This window comes from Centroberyx affinis, unplaced genomic scaffold, assembly GCF_046629955.1.
Source record: "Centroberyx affinis isolate AG114_WGS23_722 - 3 ecotype Tasmania unplaced genomic scaffold, CSIRO-AGI_Caff_v1 ptg001823l_1, whole genome shotgun sequence".
In the NCBI taxonomy this organism is placed as follows: Eukaryota; Metazoa; Chordata; class Actinopteri; order Beryciformes; family Berycidae; genus Centroberyx; species Centroberyx affinis.
Genome location: NW_027280206.1, coordinates 147,928 through 170,685, shown reverse-complemented (window position 1 = coordinate 170,685; position 22,758 = coordinate 147,928). Strand labels below are relative to the sequence as shown.

Genomic DNA, 22,758 nt, shown 5'->3' with positions numbered 1-22,758 from the left:
TGCCAACGCAGCTTGCGAGATGTAAGATATTCCATCATGTAAGCAAAGTCAACAGTGATTACAAGGTGTTTAGTTTCATTTCTTTGACATGGTCTATGCGTAGCCACGATTTAGCTCCCAATTGGCCGGCTATTTGTAGCCCACTTCTAGCCAAAACTGTTTAATTGTAGTTTTTGCCTAGGCAGCTTGTGAGATGGATAATATCACATCATGTTTGCAATGTCAATAATAAATACAAGGTGTTAGTATCATTTCATTGACATGGTCTATGTGTAGCCACGATTTAGCTCTGAATTGGACCGGCAACGTGTAGTCTGCTTTTAGCCCATCCGGCGAAGTTAGTATTAACCTTTGAATTAGCATTATTTTTTGCTGTTACACATTCATATACACCATTCTCCGTATTTGACTTTCTTTCATTTTACAAGTAAATTCAAAATGCAATTACGATTCTCAACCGCTAGAGGGCAGCTGCACTGCTTGAGAGACATGACGACTGGCAACGCGAGACTCCACAGTTAGGAGGCGTAATGCTTCGCCCGGTTGAAGAAGCAGTCAGAGGCAGAGCAGAACTGAGCAGTTCACGCCACGTTTACGGCTTATTTGGTTTATGTTGTAAGTCGCTGTGTTTTTGTCTTGTCATGTGTTCATTATGTATCTACATTATTTGTTATCATGTGCAGGAACCGTGCCATTTTTAGCAGTTAGCAGTGAGTAAGCCATAGTGTGGTTAGCTTAACATGCTACCTAGAAAGCACATGTGCTGGCACAATATTCATGCACATTTCACAGCAGCAGACGATGTGAGTTCAAGTTGCATCTGTTTCTGTAACGTTATTTCCTAAAACTAGTGCAGTGCCCGTTCAAAACGTGCCTGTTAGCGTTAGCATTCGCCTTAGCGGTTAGCCTGCCTAGCAGTTGTGTTGTTGTTTAAAATGTTCCATGATTGTAGTTTTTGTAATGAATTACTTATATATGTATCATGTTTTAATATGTTAAGTTGTTTAAAATGTTCATGTATGTAATTTTTTTAATAAATGCTTTATATATTTATCTTGTTTGTTGTTGTTTGTTGGAAGGATTGACATTTATTATCAGAACATGTTATATTTGAGTAAAAAGAATCCTTAAGCCATTATTTTGTTGTCTATTAGACCTATATGTAGTTGTTCAATAGCCGTCTAATTGATGGCTATATACTTGGGCTATGGTTGGACGTCTACTAAACTTTCACTGACAGCCCATATTTAACTGCGTTTTAGCCTAGACTTCAGGTCTACGTATAGACGCCTATTAGACGTTTTTTAAACGCGAGATTGGCTTGCTATTTTGTCTATGAGACGTATATATCTAGTCGTTTAATAGCTGTCTAATTGATGGCTAGGCTATACCTGGGCTATGGTTAGACGTCTACTAAACTTTCACTGACAGCCCAAATGTAGCCGAGTTTTAGCCTAGACGTCAGGTCTACGTATACACGGCTTTTAGACGTCTTTTAAACGCAAAATTGCTTGCTGGGGGTTCATGGAGTATAAAGTTAAAAATTTGATATGCATTATTAAAATGTGAATTTAAAAAAGGATTAAGATTTATAAGAAGATAAATAGACACCCCTTAATTTTTTTGGTTTTAGGCTAAGGAAATGTAATTTCATTGTACATTCTCTCATCTATCTCGAGCGTATCTCATTAGGTCACTAGGGGGCGCGCGGCGCTTGGGAGGTAAACAAAACCATTGAGACGCACCACCACAGAATAAATCCTGCGGTCAAGCTTAACACAAGCTTTTATGTGTCTAGTTTTCGAACTACAGGTGGGTTGATATTCGCCCAAAATGTAAAAGCATAACCTAATTTGAAAGCTAAGCATGTTGTTTAGGTCATGAGTGTATCAGTTTCGGTCAGAGTAATAGTAGTAGCATTTGTTTTGTGCATATGTGTAATCGAGAACATTAAGCTACATGCTAATGTGCTAAGCTAGCGAACCTATTGAGTTTATGATAGAGTGAGTTTACAGTCAACACAATTCGGTTGCTCAAGCCATTCACATGAGTTGTGATTTCTGATGTGTAATGAGGGAATTGTTAAGGGTTTATAGATTCATTCTAAGGCTTTATGGATAGTGTATTTATGGCACAATGGCAATGTCGAGCGTGGAAACACGATGGCGAAAACATGGCGCCTTTACCGTGTCTAAAAAGCGCATTGAGAACGTTTCATGTTCACTCTGTTTCTGAAAAGGAGCATTCCGTAATGTTTTCATGTGTTTTCTATTGATGGATGTATTAAGCTAAGTTGAACTTGTTGAGTGTAAAGGAAATTGAAAGAAGAACTAACAGGATTATTGCACTTTTTGTATTCTTGTTTTAATGTATTATGTTATAGTGAATGTAAAGTTGAACTAAACCAAAGAAAGTGGTTGAGATATATTGATAGTGTCACAACTAAAATGAAAGGACTAAATACATACTTTCAAAGACCGAATTGAACAAGAGAGTTTCTACTGTTTAAGCACTTTTTGGTATTATTTTGATATTTTGTGTTAAAGGGATATTTCAAACAATGAAACAGAAGAAACATAGACATTCATTTTTGATACAATGTTTATACTGATATTGAATGTATTTTCCTGAGTATATGAGTATAGGTTATTGCATAGTAATGTAAAGAGTGACAAGTTATACCCTATTTGGTTTTGTACTGTCATAGAGCATTTGAGTTACACATCTCTGGCGTCAAAGTCTACGGAAGAGGATTAGGGCCACATGTGAAAAATTTATTTGAGTTCTGAGTTTAAAGTCAGAATTCTGAGAATAAACTCAGAATTCTGACTTTAATCTCAGAATTCTGACTTTAAACTCAGAACTCAAATAAATTTTTCACATGTGGCCCTAATCCTCTTCCGTAAAAGTCATTAGTCAAGGTAAATGTCATAAGTTTAAAGTCATAGTCAAGAGTTTGCTATGATATGAAAGAAATGTTCTTGTGTGCATAATAATTACACAGAATAAATCCTGCGGTCAAGCTTAACACAAGCTTCTGATGTGTGTCTCTTGTTTTCGAACTACAGGGATTTATCCTCACACACACCCTCCTGGCCACCACTAGGTCACGGGGGCAACATAACCGCATTTTAGCTGGTTCAAAAGATGGCGAAAAGAGGTCTTAGACGTTCAGACCGAATATCACCCAGTTTTCAACTAGAAATCAACGTTGAAATCCCGGTTGGTGCTCAGTGGGTTACTACTTAGTTACAGAAACATTAATTAAGAAAGGTTTATCTTTCCTCATTTTATGATGATGATGATAATGATGATTATTATTATTGTTATTATTACTACTTATTACTTAAGAATTTGTTCTTTATTAAATAAAGCTTAAATTTTAACCAAAAGTTAATAATTCCTTCCATGCCCCATTACCTTTCACATCAGGAGGAGATGCACACATTTTCATGACAGCAGGCTACCTGAAATGGGACATAGATCTGCATGCTCAAATTGCAGCCACATTTTCACAACCCCACTGCGGCCAATCAGCACTTCAGTCAGTTCTGGAGAAATTGGCAGGTCAGTTATGTCTAAACAGGAAATGAGCTCCAGTGCCTTGTTTGATGGGCCAATAATGGAGGGTTTGCCTCTTCTTATATCTGCTGATAGGCCACAAAGCTTGATGGTGGTACGTGAATCTATTTGGAAGTTATATGCATTTTGGTAGAAACCACGCCCACTGCCACGCCCCCTCAGCTAATCCGTGTGAGAAATTCATTAGTTCGTCCTTGCCCCATGACCCACCTTTCCACAAAGTGCAAATCTATTAATAACTTTTGGAGAGATCCTGCTAACAGACAAACAGACAGAATGGGGCGAACGCATCCAACTCCGCTGGCGGCGGTAATAAATCAAAGTCTTTGCTGTTGCTTTATCACACAAGCAACATCTGCAGGGGGATGGAAGGTTAATGCAATTTATGACTTATGATGCCATTAAAGTTTACTGATGGACCGTCTGCCATTAGAAAACACCATGGGGATGTTGGTGCAATTAGACAATGTCTGCTTCCAATGTACTATACAATCCCATACAATCAAATTAACTTTGTCACGTGAGAGGTCACTGGGGGTGAGGCCCCATTACAGAATAGTGTCTTATTAACATGAACCTGGCCTTACGCACTGGTAAGGGTCAGGGTTATTAAACAACCAGGATCTTGTGCTACAGTGCTGTGGAGCTTTGACTGCTGATGTAACAGTCCAGTAAATGACAGTCAAGTTCAGGCTATGTAGTCCAAACACATGTCCGCCTCCACTTGGCCAGCTACAATGTGTGTGTCTGTGTGTGTGTGTGTCTGTGTGTGTGTGTGTGTGTGTGTGTGTGTGTGTGTGTGTGTGCGCATGCGTGCGTGTGTGTGTGTGTGTGTGAACATGCATTCTTTATCTCTCAATCTCTCCTACATCCTGCAGTTTATCCCACACTCCACAATAGCAGGCTAATTATGTTTTTCTAAGCTCCATTTGTAAGATAAATACACTCCAAAAGTGCATGCCATGACTGTCGGGAAATGTTTCTTCCAGTAAATTTTCAGGAAATGTCTGCACAACTGAGGATCTTGTTCAGGCAATTGAAAAGCTTATATCTTACGTCAGGTGACCTTATGGAAGAGAGGGCAGATAAAGAGACATTTAATGGTATGTAAGAAAGACAATACAGTGCAATTCCATTCATTTCATGTTCACTTTTTTATTCATAGATAGCTTGTCAACAGAACTGCACAACTGAATTCAAATAAATTGACAACTAATAAATTAAATTAATATATTAAATACATTAATAAATAAGTGAAATAATTAGACATAACTTATTTGTCAATGATAGATAATAGATAGACAACAGTACTTCAGTTTTACAACAAGAGATAAGTGTACATTACAGAAATGACATACAAAAAACACTAAGACATAAATAATGCAAAGACTTCAGACAATAAATAATCAACATGTTTGATACAAACATAACCTGAGTGGGAGAAGTCTAGCTCTGTTGTAATTTTCAACAGTTGACCAGTACATTAAATTAAGCAGTCTGCCAGTATTAAAATGAATTTGATGATTCTATCATCTGATCAAATGAATACTTTTTTGGTATGTTTCATTTGTCTTGAAACAGTCAGGCAACAAGTGTCTCTCCTCATCTATTCAGCGCCTAGAGCTGTGGAGAAAATAAACAGAGAAGAATAATTAGTTTGAGCATCAAAAGTGGATTGAGACCTTTTGTGCCACTTGTTAAGGGATATGATCCAGTTAACTAACAAGCAAAACTCATTAAATTAGACTCATTTATGCATCTGAGATATAGATTAAGGCCATTCCAACCTCATTATAGCCCACTGTTTCTCTCAGTCTGACTGCCCATGTGTGATTGATCTGTACTTACTTGTCCAGGATCTTCTTAATCACTCTACTGACCCAGGGAGCCTCAGGGTCCAGGCAGACCTCCTGGCCCGTCTTTTTCAGAGTGGCACTGCAACACCAAACAGAAAGCAGAGATGCAGTCAGAACTAGAACTTTGATCAGCACCTCATGTCCTTTACCAAAGCTAATAGGGGCAACACTAGGAACGGTAAAAGGTAACCAAATCTCCAAATCCCCAAATCGCCTTGATGTTTTTGTAACATCACTGAGTCAATGATGGTAACTGAGATGGGATGGTGGCTTTGAAATTAGGACTCACATGATCTCAGTTTCCTCGCAGTGGGAGTTGGCAGGTATGAGCTCCACCTTCTCGATGTGGCGGCCGATGGGTCTGCTCTCCGTCTGGATGCAGCGGCAGTGCAGCTCCACCCCCAGGCTTCTCAGGCTCATCCCTGTTAAGAGTCAAATACGGTCACATATTGCCATGGTGGTTGTTGATATTGATCCCCTAACTCAGTTGATGAGGGCAAAAATGAACATAGAGTACATGAATTCACCACAAAGCCCATTATTGTTACATTTGATCCATAAACTGATGTAAAAAAAAAAAGAGAGACTTACCCTCAGTGATGGCCAGGAAGGCCAGGAGCACCACAATAGAGGTGACGCCGACTCTGCTGCTCATCATCTTCACTTTTATAAATTCTGTTACAACTAAAACACTGAATGATAAAGACGTCCTTCAGAAAGCCCTCCGATGAAGACTAAAGCACTAAGTTGGTCACAAGTAAAACACAGAAGACGTTTTGCGTTCTGCTATAATTGTCTTTCATTCAGTTCCTTCTCTCTTCTCTTTCTCCTTTTCCTTTTCTTGGCTGCTTTCTCTCTTGTGTTGTTTGAATGTGCCGCTGAGGAGGAGAGCTTCTCCTTTTAAAGGCATCGTCTGGAAATGAGTCACCGCCCCCAGAGTGTTGCGCAAGCTGGGACTGTCATCAGTGGGAATTTACACTGATGAGGGGTTCATAAGCAGGTTGACATACATCCGTGATTTATCAAGAGCACTCACAGGTCAGCATTTGTCACTATAGAGTTAAGAAAGTCAATTTCTGACAAAGGTGGAAAACTACCACAGTGACTGAAAAGTAGAGTGATAAATGGAGTGATGAGACTGGAATGCTGAGAAAAATCCTTTGCCAATGACAGATCTCTGCTTGATGTGAAAGGTGTGTGGCACCGCTGCTCACGCCAAGCTAAGGGATTGCAACTTGATCAGTCGACAATTGACTCACAGATGACTTTTAATAAAATGAACGGTTGGATGCAATCTGTGGATGAGCGCCTGACATATGCTGCCCCACGTTTTGTCATCCAACATTTAACCTATATGACGGGGAATTTCAAGAAAGCATCTGATGCCCTCAAAGATGACAGTATGTTACACCAGATGTCCAGTGATGGACTTTTTGTTGTACGTCCCTCAAATACTGGGACCAGACATTTGGCAGCTGGGCAGCTATTAAAACACAATAGTGAAATGGAAAATTAAGACACATGATTGAGAAGATAGGCAAGACCAACAGGATGCTGTAACGTTCTTCACCTCAATGCCGCTTAAATAGTTTTCAGGGTATAATGCAGTCAGTCTTGACTGGTGTCCAGACCATGTCCATGAGAAATGACGTCAGTGAATCAGTCGTGGATAGGCTTGCGTCCAGACCAAGCAGCCAATACCACAGGTGAATTTTGAAACCAATAAGGAAGTGTTGGCAGCGGCAATTCCTCTAACGTCCGCTAGGGGTCGGCTCCAAAAAGACTCCAAACCCGGCCCAACTCCATGCAAGTCAATGGGACCACAAACAAACTTCTCACTCAAAATAAATAAGTCAATAATTTTTTCCGACAAGAGGTTATGGTCTCAATAGCTAATTTCACTCCTTCTAATATGTATCCATATGGCGATTTTCAAAATAATTGTGTCATTAACGGGATATAACGGATGAAAAACGGGGTAGTTTTCCTAGTGATTGACAGGTTGCCGATTGCAGGCCGATTGCAGGCCAATAGCAGGCGGCGCTGTGGCTCTGTGGATGAACCTCTGCCTCGCTTTGGCTGCAATGTCAACATGGCAGCGATCGCTTCAAAACGGCCCTTCAGAAACCTATGGGTGATGTCACACTCACCACGTCCATCTTATTTTACAGTCTATGGTCCAGACCCCTATGAATCGCCTGCCAAATTCAAAAAGTGCTAAAGACTGCGATTCATGGGGGCTGCACACCAGGCAAGTCAAAGTCACAACATGGCAAATCAATATCACATACCATCATTTCTCAGTAACAGGAGCTGCCGTTTCACTCATAAAAGTTAATCAAGGTGTGTGTACCAAATGTGTGTACCAAAGACTAAAAGATAATTCATAAACAACTAGCTAACTACATAAGTAAAATGATTTTTGAATGTGCACTAAAACCCATAGAGATTTTAAAGTGCTCCTTTGATATTTAGAGAGAGAGAGCGAGAGACAGAGAGAATGTGGTATCAGTGTTTTGCTTTTGTCTGCGTTCCAACCACTTGTACACACTGCCAGTTTAAATGGTGCAGCTATAGTAAATTAACACGAACAATCATAGCAAAGACAAAGTCTTGATATTATAAACCAGATATATCTATCCTTGATCAAAAAGTGCATTATTGCAGGCAGGCAAATGGTGACACAAATGATCAAGTCATGCATTGCTGGCTCAGACGTTTAGCATTCCTGGAGCAACAGTGGGCCTGTATTCATGGGACTGGGATGACGCAAGCTCAACATGCTCAAACACATCTGACTCATGACGCCACCAGTTCAGCCGCTCTCACAAAGCAGAAGGAAGTGTGTTGTAACTCTTAAACGTTCTGGTGGTTGGTCTTGTCATTTAGACAACTTAATTGTTCAGTTCTTGCACGACTTGAAATGAACAATAGATGATGGGTGAACAATTTTGACTGGAAACAAAATTAAGTCAAGGAAGAGCATTGAAATCTCAGACGGACTGCAAGAGAGGAGATCTAGTCTAGAATCTATGTCACTCTGTTTCTCCTTTTTCCATAGGCTTTCCAGAAAGAGAAAAAGGAAGTGAATATGAAGTGGTGAACCTTATTGGAAAAGACCTAATTTAACATTTACCAAGAATTTTAACTATCACTCGTGAGATAGGTGTGGAAAATAGCATGACAGGCAGCATGTGACGAACAGAAAACTGGAAACATGATCATCCTTACTTCTCGGTCTTCCCCCAAATTTTGTACTGATGTCAGAGGATCTTTTGAATGCCCACAATGTAGTGTCTTGCAATGGAAAATGCAAGATTTCATTTCGCAGAGCGGGTTCAATAGGTGGACCAGAGATCCTGATACTTTTTCCACACACACATGCACACACACACACATACAGTACTGTAAAGAGAACACAAGGCTACAAACCTGTAGGTAGGCCTGTTATGTCTCTCAACATGCTATTTTTGTTTCGTTGTGTTTTATTTTGTTTACATCATTTTGTTTTGCGACTGAATGTTGAGTCCTTTGAGACAGGCTTTTGTGATTAATGGCTATAGAAATAAACACGACTTGACCCCATGCAGGAAATCAATCACAAAGGAAGTATGATGAAATCTCCCTTGACAGTATGATGCATACATGTTTGCATATTCTAAAACTTCCACTGACCACAGGCAAAACCTTCAGGGTTGCAGAATACAAGAGTGTAGAGTAAACATTATCAGCCCTGTATCATTATCATGTTTTCTCATTGAGTATCATGACTTCAGGTTTGCTATTCTATTCTATTCTATTCTAGTAGAGCTGAGCTGAGCTGAGTTGAGTTGGGTATAGTATGGTATATTATATGATACGGTATAGTATAGTATAGTATAGTATAGTATAGTATAGTATAGTAGTATAGTATAGAAGTTGCTTTGTTATTTATTATTGCATTCTTCCTATATCATAAACTGCAATACTTACACATCTCAACCATGATTTACCAGACAATATTAAAGATATATGTTTACAAAAGGATGTAATATGAGTAATCAGTTAAACTCTTGTCCATGGAAAAAGATTTCCCCTTGGAATATTCCATGATTCAAAATAATATAAACATTCCATTGTGACCAATGCCATGAAAACTTCGGTAAAAGTTACAATTCATACTATGTGTTTTAAGTACCATCTTTTGTAACAACACAGTCCACAGTTGCCACAGCCTCATTGCTACATTATGTCCGGCTATGAGATGTGGGGAAAAGAGTGGACTACAAAAGGAGGCTGAGCAGACCAGTATTCTACAAAGTAAAGAGGAGCGTCCTTGAACATGATGCAAAAATTTTTTTACTGTGAGTATAGCTTAATCACCGCGGTTTTACCAAGTGTGATACATCTCACTCGAAGCAGAGCCTGAGAAAGACCGTTGTGGTTGACGCACATCGTGTTTTTGTTCTGAGTACTCTAAGTTTATCCTGCGCTAAGTGAGATGTATGAAACTTAGCAAAACCAATAAACAAAATAAAACATTTTTTGCATCATATTTCATCTAATAGTTGGCAATCAACAAGTAAAGAAAACAGGATACTTGTTGATTGCCCACTATGAGATGTGCAAATTAATACATAATTCAATTAATAAATTTGATTTTTTTTTTATGTAGATGAAAATAATTATTAAAGTCATCTGAAATGGCAAGACAGGAATATTTGAAAGCAAGTTCAGTATAATCAATCTAGATTCAGCTACAGATATTAGATTCTATACAGGCACCTGTATGTGAGAACAGGTGGATATTACCCTTCCTTTTGGGCACACACCCAGTCAGGGAGATATGAGTAAACATGAGTGGCCACAGAGATATATCTACAGGTGTGATGAATCACGTATAACTTCCTGCTTCACCTGTGACTTGCTCACATGTTCACATAAATACAAACATGCAAATACAAAATGCACCCAGACTCTCAGGCTAACATACATACACCCTCTCTCTATCTCACACATACACACACACACACAGAACACAACATAATACACACAGATACTGTAAACACGGGTTGAGTTAATGAGGAAGAGAAGAAAGGTGCTGGGAAAATCAAGAATGAATCATTAGCTTTGTCATCGCCCACGCTGGCTCCTTTCCTTTTTTCTCCTTTGTGGTTGAATGGTAAACTGATAGGCACACTTGAGCCTATAGAATGAGTAATTGTGATATGCATTCAATAGCAAACAATGAGTTTCAGTAAGAACCGGGATTGGACTCGACACCTGTTTGATTTCTACCAGCATTTACGCATCAGAAGGAAGCAGAAGTGCATTAAAAGTTGTTGATGTTTCTGATATACAACATGTGGAAAGGAGGAACTGCCAAGGCATGACTCTGAGCTCCTGGGAATTTCTGGAAATGCCAGGAAAGGTTTTTTTGACTTTGCAAATAGCTGGAGGGGGGGCTGAAGATAAGCAAGCCTTTTTTCCACATCTTCGAGTCAGGGTCTGGAGGGTTTCTGGGTTGCCCTGCATGCAGGACTTTGAAATCTACCTGTGTGTGTGTAAGAGAGTCTTCATGACGTCAAGCGCCGTGCCTGGGCAAGTTCGTTGGCTTGTCATAAACTCACTGACATAGTTCGGATGGCTGCCAAACGTACAGTATATTAGCATGGACTGTAATGAATTCCTAGTAGTAAACTTATTCATGTTCTTGTTCTTGTTCTATATGCATTTCCTACCCAGAAAAGAATCAATATGTAATGCTACCTTGTCTCATTTTTTTTTTTACAAGATTTGTTCTGAAGAAAAATAGAAGTGGGGTTGCTCAATGCTGTAGCAAAGCTTTGTTGAAGTGATAAATTAAGCAATAAATTACACTTGATGATAGAATACAACATGCAATATGAGATGAAGGCAATAAATCCACTTAAAGCAATACTCCACTTAGTTTTAACATGGGAGTTATTTGGCACTTGACCACCATGAAAACCAGAATATAAACTAATCACCAAGATAGCATCATTTCGCCAAATAGCATTTTTATTCATAGACAGAACATATTGGAGGGATACATGCCTCTGCTGTGTTCTCTTCTATCAATAAAAATGCTATTTGGTAAAATTATGCTATAAATGTGAAAAATACGACCAAACATCAGTTGAAAATCACAGTGTCTGGGATCTGCTGTTGAATCTGTTCACTAACATGTTAAATGTGAGTTTTTCATGGCATCATTCAAATGAATTGGAAGTAAAAATGTGAACTCTACAAACTCCAGCTGCATCTGATCTTGGTGATTAGCATATTCTGATTTCCATGGCTTTAAGATGCTCTGTGCCAAAGCACATGAACCGTTTGGATTAATAGTCACACTGCTGTGAATCACAATACTCCAACTAACTTGTACTTACTCATAAATTGAGTAACTTCTGAATTCAAGTATGCAGATGGCTTCAGACTTCCTCTTTCCCTGCTTTGAACACTGGATATTACAGTGTCCAGTGTGTGACTCTGATAGATTGTGATAGATTGTGCAGAAATGTGTGGTCAAAACTTCTACCAACAATGCATGAATGCATGAATCCTGCAAATCAAAGCAAACATTTCAAAATTTCACATAGGCATGCCGATTGGCCCTTGAAGTGTAAAGTGCTGCAGAGGAACAGTGATCTCATTAACATGCAACATAATTGGTCTACTGTTTCTCTTTCACATTCACCAATTTACAGATAGCAACAAAATGAATTCTGTTAAAAGAAAAAAGACACAAAAAGGAGAAACAAGTTGTTTAGGAATCATCATGTGAAAGTTTTGAAATGGCAACAAGAGGTTTGCTCCAGTCAGTATAATTACCATAACTCAAACATTAACTGTCTTGCACTAATAAAAGAATGATATCTCGTTTCCTGTGGAGTGGTGTTTACTCCATCATCAGAATAAACTTCCTTATATCCCAACGATGTCGCAACAGCCACCAGACTACTTCACTCTTTATAAGCCGCCTCCTCACACACAGAGCAGTGCATCAGAGTAAGTGAAAGAGAGAGGGAAACATAGAGATAGAAAAAAAAGGCTGGCAGACTAGATTTACTTCAAGATTTACAGCCGATGAGAGAAGAGCTGATTGACTTCATACTTTTGCAGGCTACTGGCATTCACCAGTCATTAAAATCAGACAGGCGGAAAGTGAGTGTGTCAAAGCAAATCTGCAGAGAGAATCTCATCTGCAGTCTTCAGGAGTGTGTTAGTGTGTGCTGTTATTCATTCCAGATATGTCTACCATCTCTTTTGTGGCACTCCTGGCTTTCCTGACCGTCACTGTGGGTGAGTCTCATCTGTTTTCTACAGTTAGAGAATGAAATTCTTTTCTAGGGAATTAACATGTCTTACTGCAGTCTCTTTGATGCCAACACCCATGCACATTGTGATTTGATAGTGTCAACATCAATATCGAATGCCCGTTTATTTTTTTACGCTCGATTATGCTGACCTCGGTGGCATCTGACCTCTCCTGTGACCTTTCACCCCCCTCCAGATATGGGTCTTGGGGAGCAGGGAGTGAATCTGCGTTGCCGATGCATCAGCAAGGAGAAAAAGCCCATTGGTCGTTACATAGAGAAGTTGGAGGTGATCCCCGCTAACTCCCACTGCGAGGAAACTGAGATCATGTAAGTTCAACCACCGCTCTGTTAACCTCTAAACAATCACTAACTGTACCAGAGATGATTGTCTGGGTCTTAATGGGTCTGGTGTAATATTAAATTAGAACTGGCAGCCCCGCCTCACTGTGTCTCTGGTCTGTCTTTGGTCCTGCAGTGCCACTCTTAAAGGGAACGGGTTGATGATTTGCTTGGACCCAAATGTTACTTGGGTCAAAAAAGTCCTTGAGAAGAGAAAGGTTGGGTAAGTGCATCTTTATTTTCAAATTCAGCTTTCCTAATTCAGACTGAGCTCACAGCCTTCGAGGAAGCTGCTGCCTTCCAGTCGACACTCTGAATTAAATTATAGTTAAAATTGAAACACAGTAATAATCACATTCAATGTCAAGCCATTTTATTTAATTTCAAATTGTGTTTTGCAAATTACATTTTTGAATTTCATTAATTCAACAAAGTCATATTTTGAATTCAACAGGTTAATATGAGCATGATAAATTCTAACTCATGCAATTCAGTTCAAACACAATCTCTGCTGGCACTGACCTCTTTCCATATTGTGTGTGTATCAGATGACAATGCCTAAAACAAGGCTGTCTTTCTCTGTAGGAAGAAACCTTGAGGAGCATACCTTCACAGATATGGCTCATATGTGAGATGGAAAGAAGTTGCTAGTCAACTTTTTTGAGAGATTTGCGTCACCACTTCATCCAGAGACTTCATCCAAAGTGAGCGGGTGGATTTCATTGCACTAATGGAGCACTGTTACAGAGGCTTGTTTTTCTTGATGGACTTACAGCTTAATGTGGTAGCAGTGCTGCTCAGTGAGGAGAATCTTTAATGGTATCTGGAGGTTTGTGTTGGATCAACTAACCAGGTTTCCACTGTGGTGAGGGTCAGAGAGAGAGGACGGCATAGTGAGACAGATTCATCCTTCTGATCCTTAAATAAAAATGTGAGACCTTTAAAAGTGTTTTATAAGCAACCTTGAAAATCATTGCAGTGTTATAAAAATGTAAATGTTTCCATTCCTCCAAACATTGTAGTTTGACACACATGTTGCTTTATTTATATTTTATTCATCGTAGAATTGCAATAAATAATTCAATAAATGTATGAAATAATGTACTTCATGTGTAGCCTACTTCTTGATAAAGGGATATATACAGTACATTTCTATTTTTTTAAAAAATAAATAAGAAAATGAATGCAAATCGATTTTGATCTCACTTATTTAAATAACTTCATATCTGTCAATTCCTCTGTTAGCCTTTCTCTGTAGAACAACAAAACAACAACAACAGCAAAATTGGTCCCAAGCAGGGGACAATATGTCAATATGACTGAAGATAACTTTTCGGAGAAGAACAACAACAGCAAGAAAATGATCCCATACTTAGTACTTACAAACTTGAATGAGGATTCTGCTGTAAACAATGCCACAATGGCAGTGGAAACGGCTCAATGACATACATGTGCAACTTATAAAGTGTAAATGCTATCATTATGACTGTGAAAACAGCTGATCATATCACACTGAGCATTTTAATGGAGGTTATAAACAGTGCTTGACACTTGAGGCTCATTTACATCAATGTATATAACTCAAACTATAAAAGCTTTCATTTTGAAATATTATACAGTTGATCAGTGTGCCATAATGAGCATTTAGAGAGTTGAATGGAGTTTCTGCTGTTTTCATTGGCTGACTTATAAATACAATGGAAGTCTATGAAAGACTTGGTTATTATCATTCATTGGGATGAACCTTTGTAGGAATGTTCCAAATAGGATTATTGAGCTCAGCAAGTTTCGTAGTGTTCGTCCAATCACAAGCCAAGTTCTAAGCTAAAATGTCATAGGCCACGCCCACCAGAAGTAATTTTTACCAAATTTTGGATTTCCATTATTACCTGTCCACTTAACATGTATATCAAATTCCATGAGATTTGCTACATCTGGTTGCGAGAAATACATTTTTCAAAATTTTGGGACCCCTTGGAAATTTTAAAGTGTTTTTGAAACTTGGATGCACAGTCGATGAGTTATGGCCATTTTTTTGCTTAGCCATGTACCCCGTCAAGCTCGTTAGCTAATTGTGGCCACGTCGTTAAGCCGATCAGGGGGATCTGATAGTGTGCTGTACAAATATTGGAGGAAAAAATCTAAAATTGAAAAACAAGAGGCAGAGAACAATTTTTTGTGAAACGCAAAATCACAGAAAATCCTGATTGTGCTCCTGATTAGGCTTGATCCAAAGAGTCTATGGAAAAGTTTCTAAGTTAAATGGTTCATAAGTTATTGGCCAAAATGTAAAGCTGCTTGTTACAGCGTCACTATCGGATTTGTGCAATTTTTGTTACCCGAAAACAATAAAAATTGTTGAAAAGTATAGGATAATATAGCACAAGATTATATTTTTTAAAAGGTTGTCTAGTATGGGCTGCTTTTTTCTTTCTTCTGAATGTATATATTGTACACCAGAGTCTGTCCCTTCACCTCCAGGCTTTGAATCCCACCAGGACTCCGACCAGTGTGAACTCTGCTGTTCACTGTTCACAAGCTATAGGGGTTGTGCAGTATTACATTAACTGTGGCTCGAGAGGTTGGGCAATAATTCAGTAATAATTGAATAAATCGGTAATAGGCTATAGGGGTTGTGTGGTCAGTGCAGTAGTTGCACAGTATGATGCAATGGGTTGCTTTGCATTCATTTATTGCTATGTAGGAATATGTATGTCAAAATGTATGTATTTTTTGAATGATGATGTATTGTATGATTGTATGTATGATGTGAAGTATGCTGTATGGAACTGATGTTTTTATTAAATGTCACAGCAACACAGGGTCCAACACAAATTTCCCCACGGGGACAGTAAATGTAGCGTTATATCTTATCTTGTCTTAGAAGTAAGGTCATGACTAACACACTGACGCAGACACACACACTCCCATTTCCAGCACTAGCTTGTAAACAGTGTCATTAGGCCTCCCCGTAAATATTAATAGCCTAGTGATTGTTTGTTGATCTTTGTTGAGTTTTACATAGTTGCTGGGAAATGGAAATGGAAACTATCTTGCTCAACAATTTTGTTGAGCAAAATGTCTTTGCACACACACACACACACTTACTTTGCTTAGTAAGGTCATTAACTGCCACATTAATGGCTATAATAAGTTCTACATGTTTTATGCTAGAAGACTTTAGCATGTTGTTTTGCTATACTACCAGAAGATGGCAGTGTGGTGATATATAACCGCTATTGGCTCCAGTGTCACTATCTGCTGCTCTTGAACAGATCGTGTATTCCACATGGAAGACATCAGTATCATCTGGAGTGTTGCTTCTGGTAGAAAAATGCAATCCCTTATTTTAACTCTCTGCTATTGCGTTGCTATGATGTCATTATTAACCTTGGTAATCTCCCATATTTCAGAGGAATTCTCATATACTGCGATCAAGCAAGGCCAGCTCCCCATATGATCAGAGCTATGGTGAGTCTCAGCCATACCCGTCTTACTGGGTATGGTATGGGCCAATTTTGCTTTCTGGGGACTAACCCGCTTTGTTTCTGTTTACCATGTACATGTGCCCGCGAGTGAGAAACCATGACCACCTGATGTGGGTCGCTGCACTTTCCCACATCAGAGCCTTGCTTTAGTCATACATATACACAGTATATTAAGTAAAATACCAAATATTTGCTAGTTATGGTGAATGTTGTAGTGAATTACAGGCTGTACAAACCTACAGCTGTTTACCTTGGACATTTATGACTCTCCTAGGTAGTCAGAATCATTATCTTTATCACTTTATTCCAGGCAGAACCACCTTAGAGATGCCACACATACACTCAGTTTAATTAAACCCTGCTATTTAACCCTGTTGTCCCTCTCTCTGCCCCACTCTGGATTGATCCTGATCCTCTTTGTGTGACCGCTGCCTGAGGACTTCAGGGTGTGATCTAGCCCCATAGAGTAGATTTTATTCCCTACCTCAACAGTATATAGCCCAAATGACCTTGCTAATGGTTTTCTGATGCTTCCACTGGGTATCTCACGTCTTCCCCAGTCCTACAACCCGAATATTGTTTATTAATAATACAGAGAGGAGGAAGAAAATAAACAAATGAACACCACAAATCAAGTTGTAGTTTTTATATCATGCTGTTGTTGTTGAACAATATCTGGTCATGCCATCACTGAGGGAGTTTATATGGAGGATATGGGGGAGGTAGAAGAAGAGAAAGAAAGCGGATGAAAGGCATACTGGTATTTATTAGCATCCAATCTGTAGGGTTTGAATCCTAAGATAATAAGATATGACCTCGAGTAAGCAATATAGATGCCCAGCAGACTATAGTGGTGAAATCCCTTTAAGAGCCAGAAATGTAAATGGATATGAATGATGATGGAAGACATTCTGGTGTTTGGTCCATTTACGCATTTGTGAGTAACACCTTGGTAAATTCATGAAGTAGAGGGGGATACAGTGGGAGAGGTGTAGAGGAATCGGGGTTGATGGTTATATAGGTGCCCGTTCAACGCAGCTCATTTGAGGCTCTTCACCATCTGCTCTAGCTTGCCGGCATCTGCCCCTGAGAATTCGCCCACCTGTAAGGGAGAGAAAAAAAAAGTACATTTTTTTAATAGTAGCTGGCTGGAAACCGTCAACACATAAAGTGGCTTTCAGAAACAGGCTGGAATAATAACTGGGTGTTCATGGGCTTGATGTGCTGGATGAGGCCAAAGTGATGCTAGTACTACCACAGCATCTCAGAGCTCCTACCTTGTTTCCCTTCTTGTAGAAGTGAAACGTTGGCATGCTCTGGATTTTGCATGCAGAAGCCACGTCCTGGTCAACACATTAACACACAGGTTACTTGTTATATACAGCTCACAAGATATTACATGTAGCAGATGTTGTGTATCAAGTGTATGTGACGCACCATGGTCACATTATACAGGCTGTTAAAGCATTGCTACTGTTACTAAATGGTTATGTGCATCACTCACCGCAGCATCATCCACATCAACCTTTAGGAAAACACAGTCTGTGTGTTCCTTGGACAGCGCCTGGGGGGGGGGGGGGGGGGGGGGAATCCATTAAACAAGTATCGCAGAGTAGTTCTAAAGGGAATGCATGATACTAGGGATGCAGTAAATAGAAAAAAACGAGATTGACAAAGTAGAGGAGACAGAGAGAGGACGTTGTAGAGTTTGATGATAGGCAAGTAAAGGAATGATTTGGCTAGAAGCACTGGCAGTCCTTACTACTAAACTGTGTCTGAGCAGTAGGTACCAAAGCACGTCTGTCTTCATGTGAGACGATGTGTCCACGTGAATATGATTTACTGATTTCCAAATTCAAAGTCCTACCTTGCTAAATCAACAGAATTAACAAAAACTATTTAAGTGCTGCATCAGTAATTCAAGACCTGGAATATTTTACATTAAAAATCAAATGTGCAAATAAAAAAAAAGGCAAAAAAAATAATGAATCACAGATGAAAACTTGGACAAATTAAATATATCTGTTATATAATGCAGGGTAAATTGCAGGATAAATTGAATGTCACCTATACAGTTTTACACTCAAGATAATGTGCATGAGAGCCCTACTGAACATGTCAGTTTCAACAAGGGAAAGCCTTAAAAGGTCCAGTGTAATAGAAGTCACATTTCCCAATCTCATGGTATTGTTTAACAACGAGAGGGTCGCACTCAGAAATATATCATTCACTTGATTTAATTGTTCATCTGTCACAGAACGTTTTCGGCCATCCGGCCTTCATCAGTGATCAGTGATCAGTGCGACCCTCTCTTCACAAAATAGTTATATGCATCTAGGATAACGCACCAGGTGGTCAGAGTGCAGTTGCATCCCTGCAAACAGAATTACTGTTTAACAAAGGGCATTGTTGGAGCCATTTCATTCAATGAGCATATTGTAAATATTTTCTAAGTAGTTTTGCTGGCTGAGACTGATACCGGCCTACACATGAGGAAACATACCTGTGGCATAGCTTATTTGAACCAGGTGAGCAACAAACAAAGAAGAAAGATACCACAGAGAACACTTTTTTCACCGCACGCTGATTATCTTTTATTACCGTTTGTTGATTTAATACTTTGAACTCGTTTTGAATAATTTTCTTTAACCTAGTTTGATGTGAACTTGACACGGGGCTGCGACAGATATAGCCTACACATTCACTCACATAGTATTCAAACATTCATTCACGTCATCTGGACAATCAGACCTACAAGCAAACCCATCTCACCGTACAAAGGTAACCCACATATGCGTGTTGGAAGTCTTGTATGGCGTCTGACTGGCTTAATTTGAAGTGAGCATTGAAAGCCAGAACAGGTGTGTTTATGCAAAGTTAACCAAATTATAACTGTCAGTGTAACTTTGAATACTGCCCTCTAGTTGGCAACAGACTTACACCCAGTGACCAGTTGTGTGATGCATGTACAAGTTTAGAGTGAAGAATAATGTGATAACAGTGATTAAGCAGGACTATATGAACAGCTACTATTTTTAATTCATTTCAATCAGTTCACTTAACAGACCAAGTCATTTTGGGGTGCTATAAAGGTAATATATTAGAAAGAGGAAAAAAAGGGGTTTGGGGGCTAGGAGTGTCCTGAAATTCCAATGGGTGGGGATTTTTTGTTCCACAACAGAGGGCCTGAAAATGAGTTGCACCTTGGCACCTGGTGAAGTTTATCATTGAGTCACTGGTACTGATCAACAACCTTATCAAGCATCTGGCTGCAGATATACAGTATTATGGTCATTTTGAACTATGTGGCAGTAAAAATCTCACTTATTGGCCCTCCCAGACTTGGTGAGAGCACAGCTGTTGGTAGAAAACTTACTTCGAATTTAGGGGCAATCATTTGGCAGGGCCCGCACCAGACAGCTGTAAAATCCACCACCACCAGCTTGTCTCCTGCATCTGCCAGAGCCTTCTTAAAGGCCGCCTATGGAGGAGGGAGGAGAAATGAAACACGGTTACGACCATTACATTAAGTGTGCGTTCTGTAGAGATACAGGGATCTGATGGTTTTGACTGTTTAATCATGCTAGATTAGATATTGTTTACAGTCAATATGAAGCTACGTGTCGTGTGCAAACAGATCAACCTAACGCCACGTTAGCTTCTTGCTAGCTTGTGACATGAGCTGCTAGCTATGTACTTGAACATGCTTCATTCAGGTTGTGATGAATTTTCAACCAACAAGCAGATGTAGCTGATAGAAGTCGCCTTATTTTTCATTATGAGATGATAACTTGTAATGTTCAAATTGGTTAAAATGTAATGCATGTTTTTTTTTTTAATGTAATGTTAATTTTGGGTGCTTACAGTAGGCTACAATGCCTTCCAAAAGGAGGAGACTACAGCAGAGAGAGAAAGAGCTGAGGGAGGCAGCTAAGGGGAGTGCAAATTTGCAGAGCTGGATACAGACTACCAGCAGGCCAGCAGGTGAAGCATTATGATAGAAATGTCAAGCAACCATTTCCTACATAATTAATTTAATGTGAAGTAAGCCTATTTTCTCTGAAGCATTTTTTTTTAAAGTTGGAGTAGGCTAATAACTAACTAAAAACGAACATTTCAATCTATGATAAATGCACAGTATATTATATCTGTGCATAGTATTGTGAATGAGTTTTATCTTTAACATAATGTTAAAGAGACTGCTTTTCTGTACGGGGCTAACCCCAAAATCTCCAGTTCAGAGAGCGTTGGAGAGCCTGGTGATCAAGTAAAATACTTCTAATAGCTATAGTGAAATATGGGATGGTAAGGCCAGAAAATATGTTCATGAAATGAATGAATGACATTTTGTAATTATTCTGTATTCTAGTACATATTTTTACATACAAAACTAGATATAGCCTACTCCAGTCTAATTTCTGGGCTTCACCAGGAATCATTGAGTCTAGCCACTGTCAGCATCACATCCATGAAAATTCAACTGGCTACACTAAAGTGTTCAGTTGTCTTAGTGCATTTTTTGCAGTGAGAAGTATATATAAGGTACTTGCTATTTAAAATAGTAGTTCTACCATGCCCAAGCAATTCTGAATGGAAAATGGTATTCTTAATTCTGATTCTAATAATTCAATTTAAGATGAGGCACAACCACAAGGCTCCAGACCAGAGAGTGAGGGGAGAGCATGCTGAGCATCAGGAGACACATCAGACAGGTACATATGAGGGTGGTAATGGCCGAGTGTGAGAGAGTTACTATAAAAAGGGCCATGCCAGTAAGAGTGGGATAAAGAGAGAGATAGATGCTGTGGACAATGGTATTCTTAAAAGGTACATTATGGAACTTAAGCAGAATTATACTAAAACGTTTCTTTCGGACACAGCTCCATCTCCGAACTCCGCTGAGCTTGCACACACCTAAAGGGGGGGGGGGGGGTTTCAGGTTAGAGCAACAGCCCCTCATGTCTGTGCACGTCCCTGAATCTTTGTTAGGCTACATTCAAAAATGTTATTACACAACGACAAGTTTCAAAATATTTTTTATTTGGACTTGCCTTTTTTTCTACATCTACGCAGTACAAGTATTTAAAAAAAATGTGGACAAATGATTTCATCCAGTAAAAGCCAATTTGATTCAATAACACCATGAAAGAGACGGACACAATCAGATCGGACGTTGCCCTCATCTTGTCTTTAAGACCACACTGACATTGCACAAAGCTGCACGAAGCTTGCAGGAAGTCTTGTCAAAATCTGCACACTCATACTGACTCATACTGAAAGAGTTTCCAGTCAAACCCGTTTGCATAGTTTCCTTAAGGCTAAAAGACCGTTTCATTGTCCACTACAATAAATGACAGCAAATCCTGTGCTTTAACGCTTACAAGTTACAACGACGACGTGTAATAGTGAAACTTTGCGTTGCGTTAGCAACAGAGCTAGCCATCAGCATCGAAAGTAAAGAGCTTTGATAAAGTCTTTACTCCTGAATGGAAACCCCTGTCCGTGGCGGCGGGCAGGGCGACTTGCAGCCTTGCAAATTAATTATTTAGTTATCAATGATGTCTACTAAAGTCTTACCTCGTCTTCAATAACTATGTACATGCTGTCTTGCTTTTCCCAGCTCTTCTTCACCGATGTACAGCGAGGTCTGTGTCGCTTCCTGCTCCGGGTAATATTGTCCGGGAGTGGGAGAGTCAGCGCGTTTCGGTTTCAGCCGCGCCGCACTGCTTTAAAGGGTTCCGGTCACGTGACGAGCAGAGGCTCGGGGTTGTGCTGCCGCTATCCAGTCTACGGACGAGGCAGCGGCAAATCAGCCCTGCAGACCACAACGAGCATAGCTCACCAGTTTCATACAGATAGTAGTAGTTTGTAGGAAGTGTTGTCACCGACTTTTTCTGTTGTCAGACAACTGGAAAAAGTAATTTAACATTTCAAATTTCTTCCCACTATTACAAAGATAACCTGGAAAATGTGCTCAGTAGAGAACAGACGCTAACACGGACCACTGGTTACTACCACTAGGGGCGCTGAAGCTAGTGGTCGGTTGTGGTCCGGATCAGTCAGTGAGTGGTCTGTGGTGTGGTCTGTCATTAGCCCACGCTGTCACCGACCAGTATAAATTTATAGCTGTTATTAAGACTGTCTTCAAAATAGCACACGAAATGAAAATGA

General features: G+C 39.5%; 3 protein-coding genes across 3 annotated transcripts; 1 reads left to right on the top strand and 2 right to left on the bottom strand.

Annotated features, from left to right (window-relative positions):
• Window positions 1-4,733: 4,733 nt before the first annotated feature.
• On the bottom strand, window positions 4,734-6,297 carry cxcl8a (chemokine (C-X-C motif) ligand 8a). The gene is made up of 4 exons (XM_071529643.1): window positions 6,030-6,297; window positions 5,728-5,860; window positions 5,431-5,517; window positions 4,734-5,205 (listed from the first exon to the last, which is right to left on the bottom strand). The coding sequence occupies exons 1-4, from the start codon at window positions 6,094-6,096 to the stop codon at window positions 5,193-5,195; spliced, it is 300 nt and encodes a 99-aa protein (XP_071385744.1). The 5' UTR covers window positions 6,097-6,297; the 3' UTR covers window positions 4,734-5,192.
• A 6,152-nt stretch (window positions 6,298-12,449) lies between these two features.
• Window positions 12,450-14,261, top strand: LOC139652543 (C-X-C motif chemokine 10-like). Its single transcript, XM_071529648.1, has 4 exons — window positions 12,450-12,743; window positions 12,955-13,087; window positions 13,236-13,322; window positions 13,685-14,261. The coding sequence occupies exons 1-4, from the start codon at window positions 12,692-12,694 to the stop codon at window positions 13,695-13,697; spliced, it is 285 nt and encodes a 94-aa protein (XP_071385749.1). The 5' UTR covers window positions 12,450-12,691; the 3' UTR covers window positions 13,698-14,261.
• Window positions 14,262-17,218: 2,957 nt separating this feature from the next.
• LOC139652545 (thioredoxin-like) lies at window positions 17,219-22,302 on the bottom strand. The gene is made up of 5 exons (XM_071529650.1): window positions 22,165-22,302; window positions 19,964-20,068; window positions 18,092-18,151; window positions 17,865-17,930; window positions 17,219-17,689 (listed from the first exon to the last, which is right to left on the bottom strand). The coding sequence occupies exons 1-5, from the start codon at window positions 22,186-22,188 to the stop codon at window positions 17,627-17,629; spliced, it is 318 nt and encodes a 105-aa protein (XP_071385751.1). The 5' UTR covers window positions 22,189-22,302; the 3' UTR covers window positions 17,219-17,626.
• Window positions 22,303-22,758: the final 456 nt, after the last annotated feature.

Coding starts and splice junctions, on each gene's coding strand:
- cxcl8a (XM_071529643.1), bottom strand. CDS start 6,096: ATGATGAGCAGCAGAGTCGGCGTCACCTCTATTGTGGTGCTCCTGGCC. Junction 5,861..6,029: donor CTTCCTGGCCATCACTGAGG/GTAAGTCTCTCT, acceptor GACTCTTAACAG/GGATGAGCCTGAGAAGCCTG. Junction 5,518..5,727: donor TGCGAGGAAACTGAGATCAT/GTGAGTCCTAAT, acceptor TTGGTGTTGCAG/TGCCACTCTGAAAAAGACGG.
- LOC139652545 (XM_071529650.1), bottom strand. CDS start 22,188: ATGTACATAGTTATTGAAGACGAG. Junction 18,152..19,963: donor TGATTGCCCCTAAATTCGAA/GTAAGTTTTCTA, acceptor CCCCCCCCCCAG/GCGCTGTCCAAGGAACACAC. Junction 17,690..17,864: donor TCTACAAGAAGGGAAACAAG/GTAGGAGCTCTG, acceptor TCTCCCTTACAG/GTGGGCGAATTCTCAGGGGC.
- LOC139652543 (XM_071529648.1), top strand. CDS start 12,692: ATGTCTACCATCTCTTTTGTGGCACTCCTGGCTTTCCTGACCGTCACT. Junction 12,744..12,954: donor TTTCCTGACCGTCACTGTGG/GTGAGTCTCATC, acceptor ACCCCCCTCCAG/ATATGGGTCTTGGGGAGCAG. Junction 13,088..13,235: donor TGCGAGGAAACTGAGATCAT/GTAAGTTCAACC, acceptor TTGGTCCTGCAG/TGCCACTCTTAAAGGGAACG.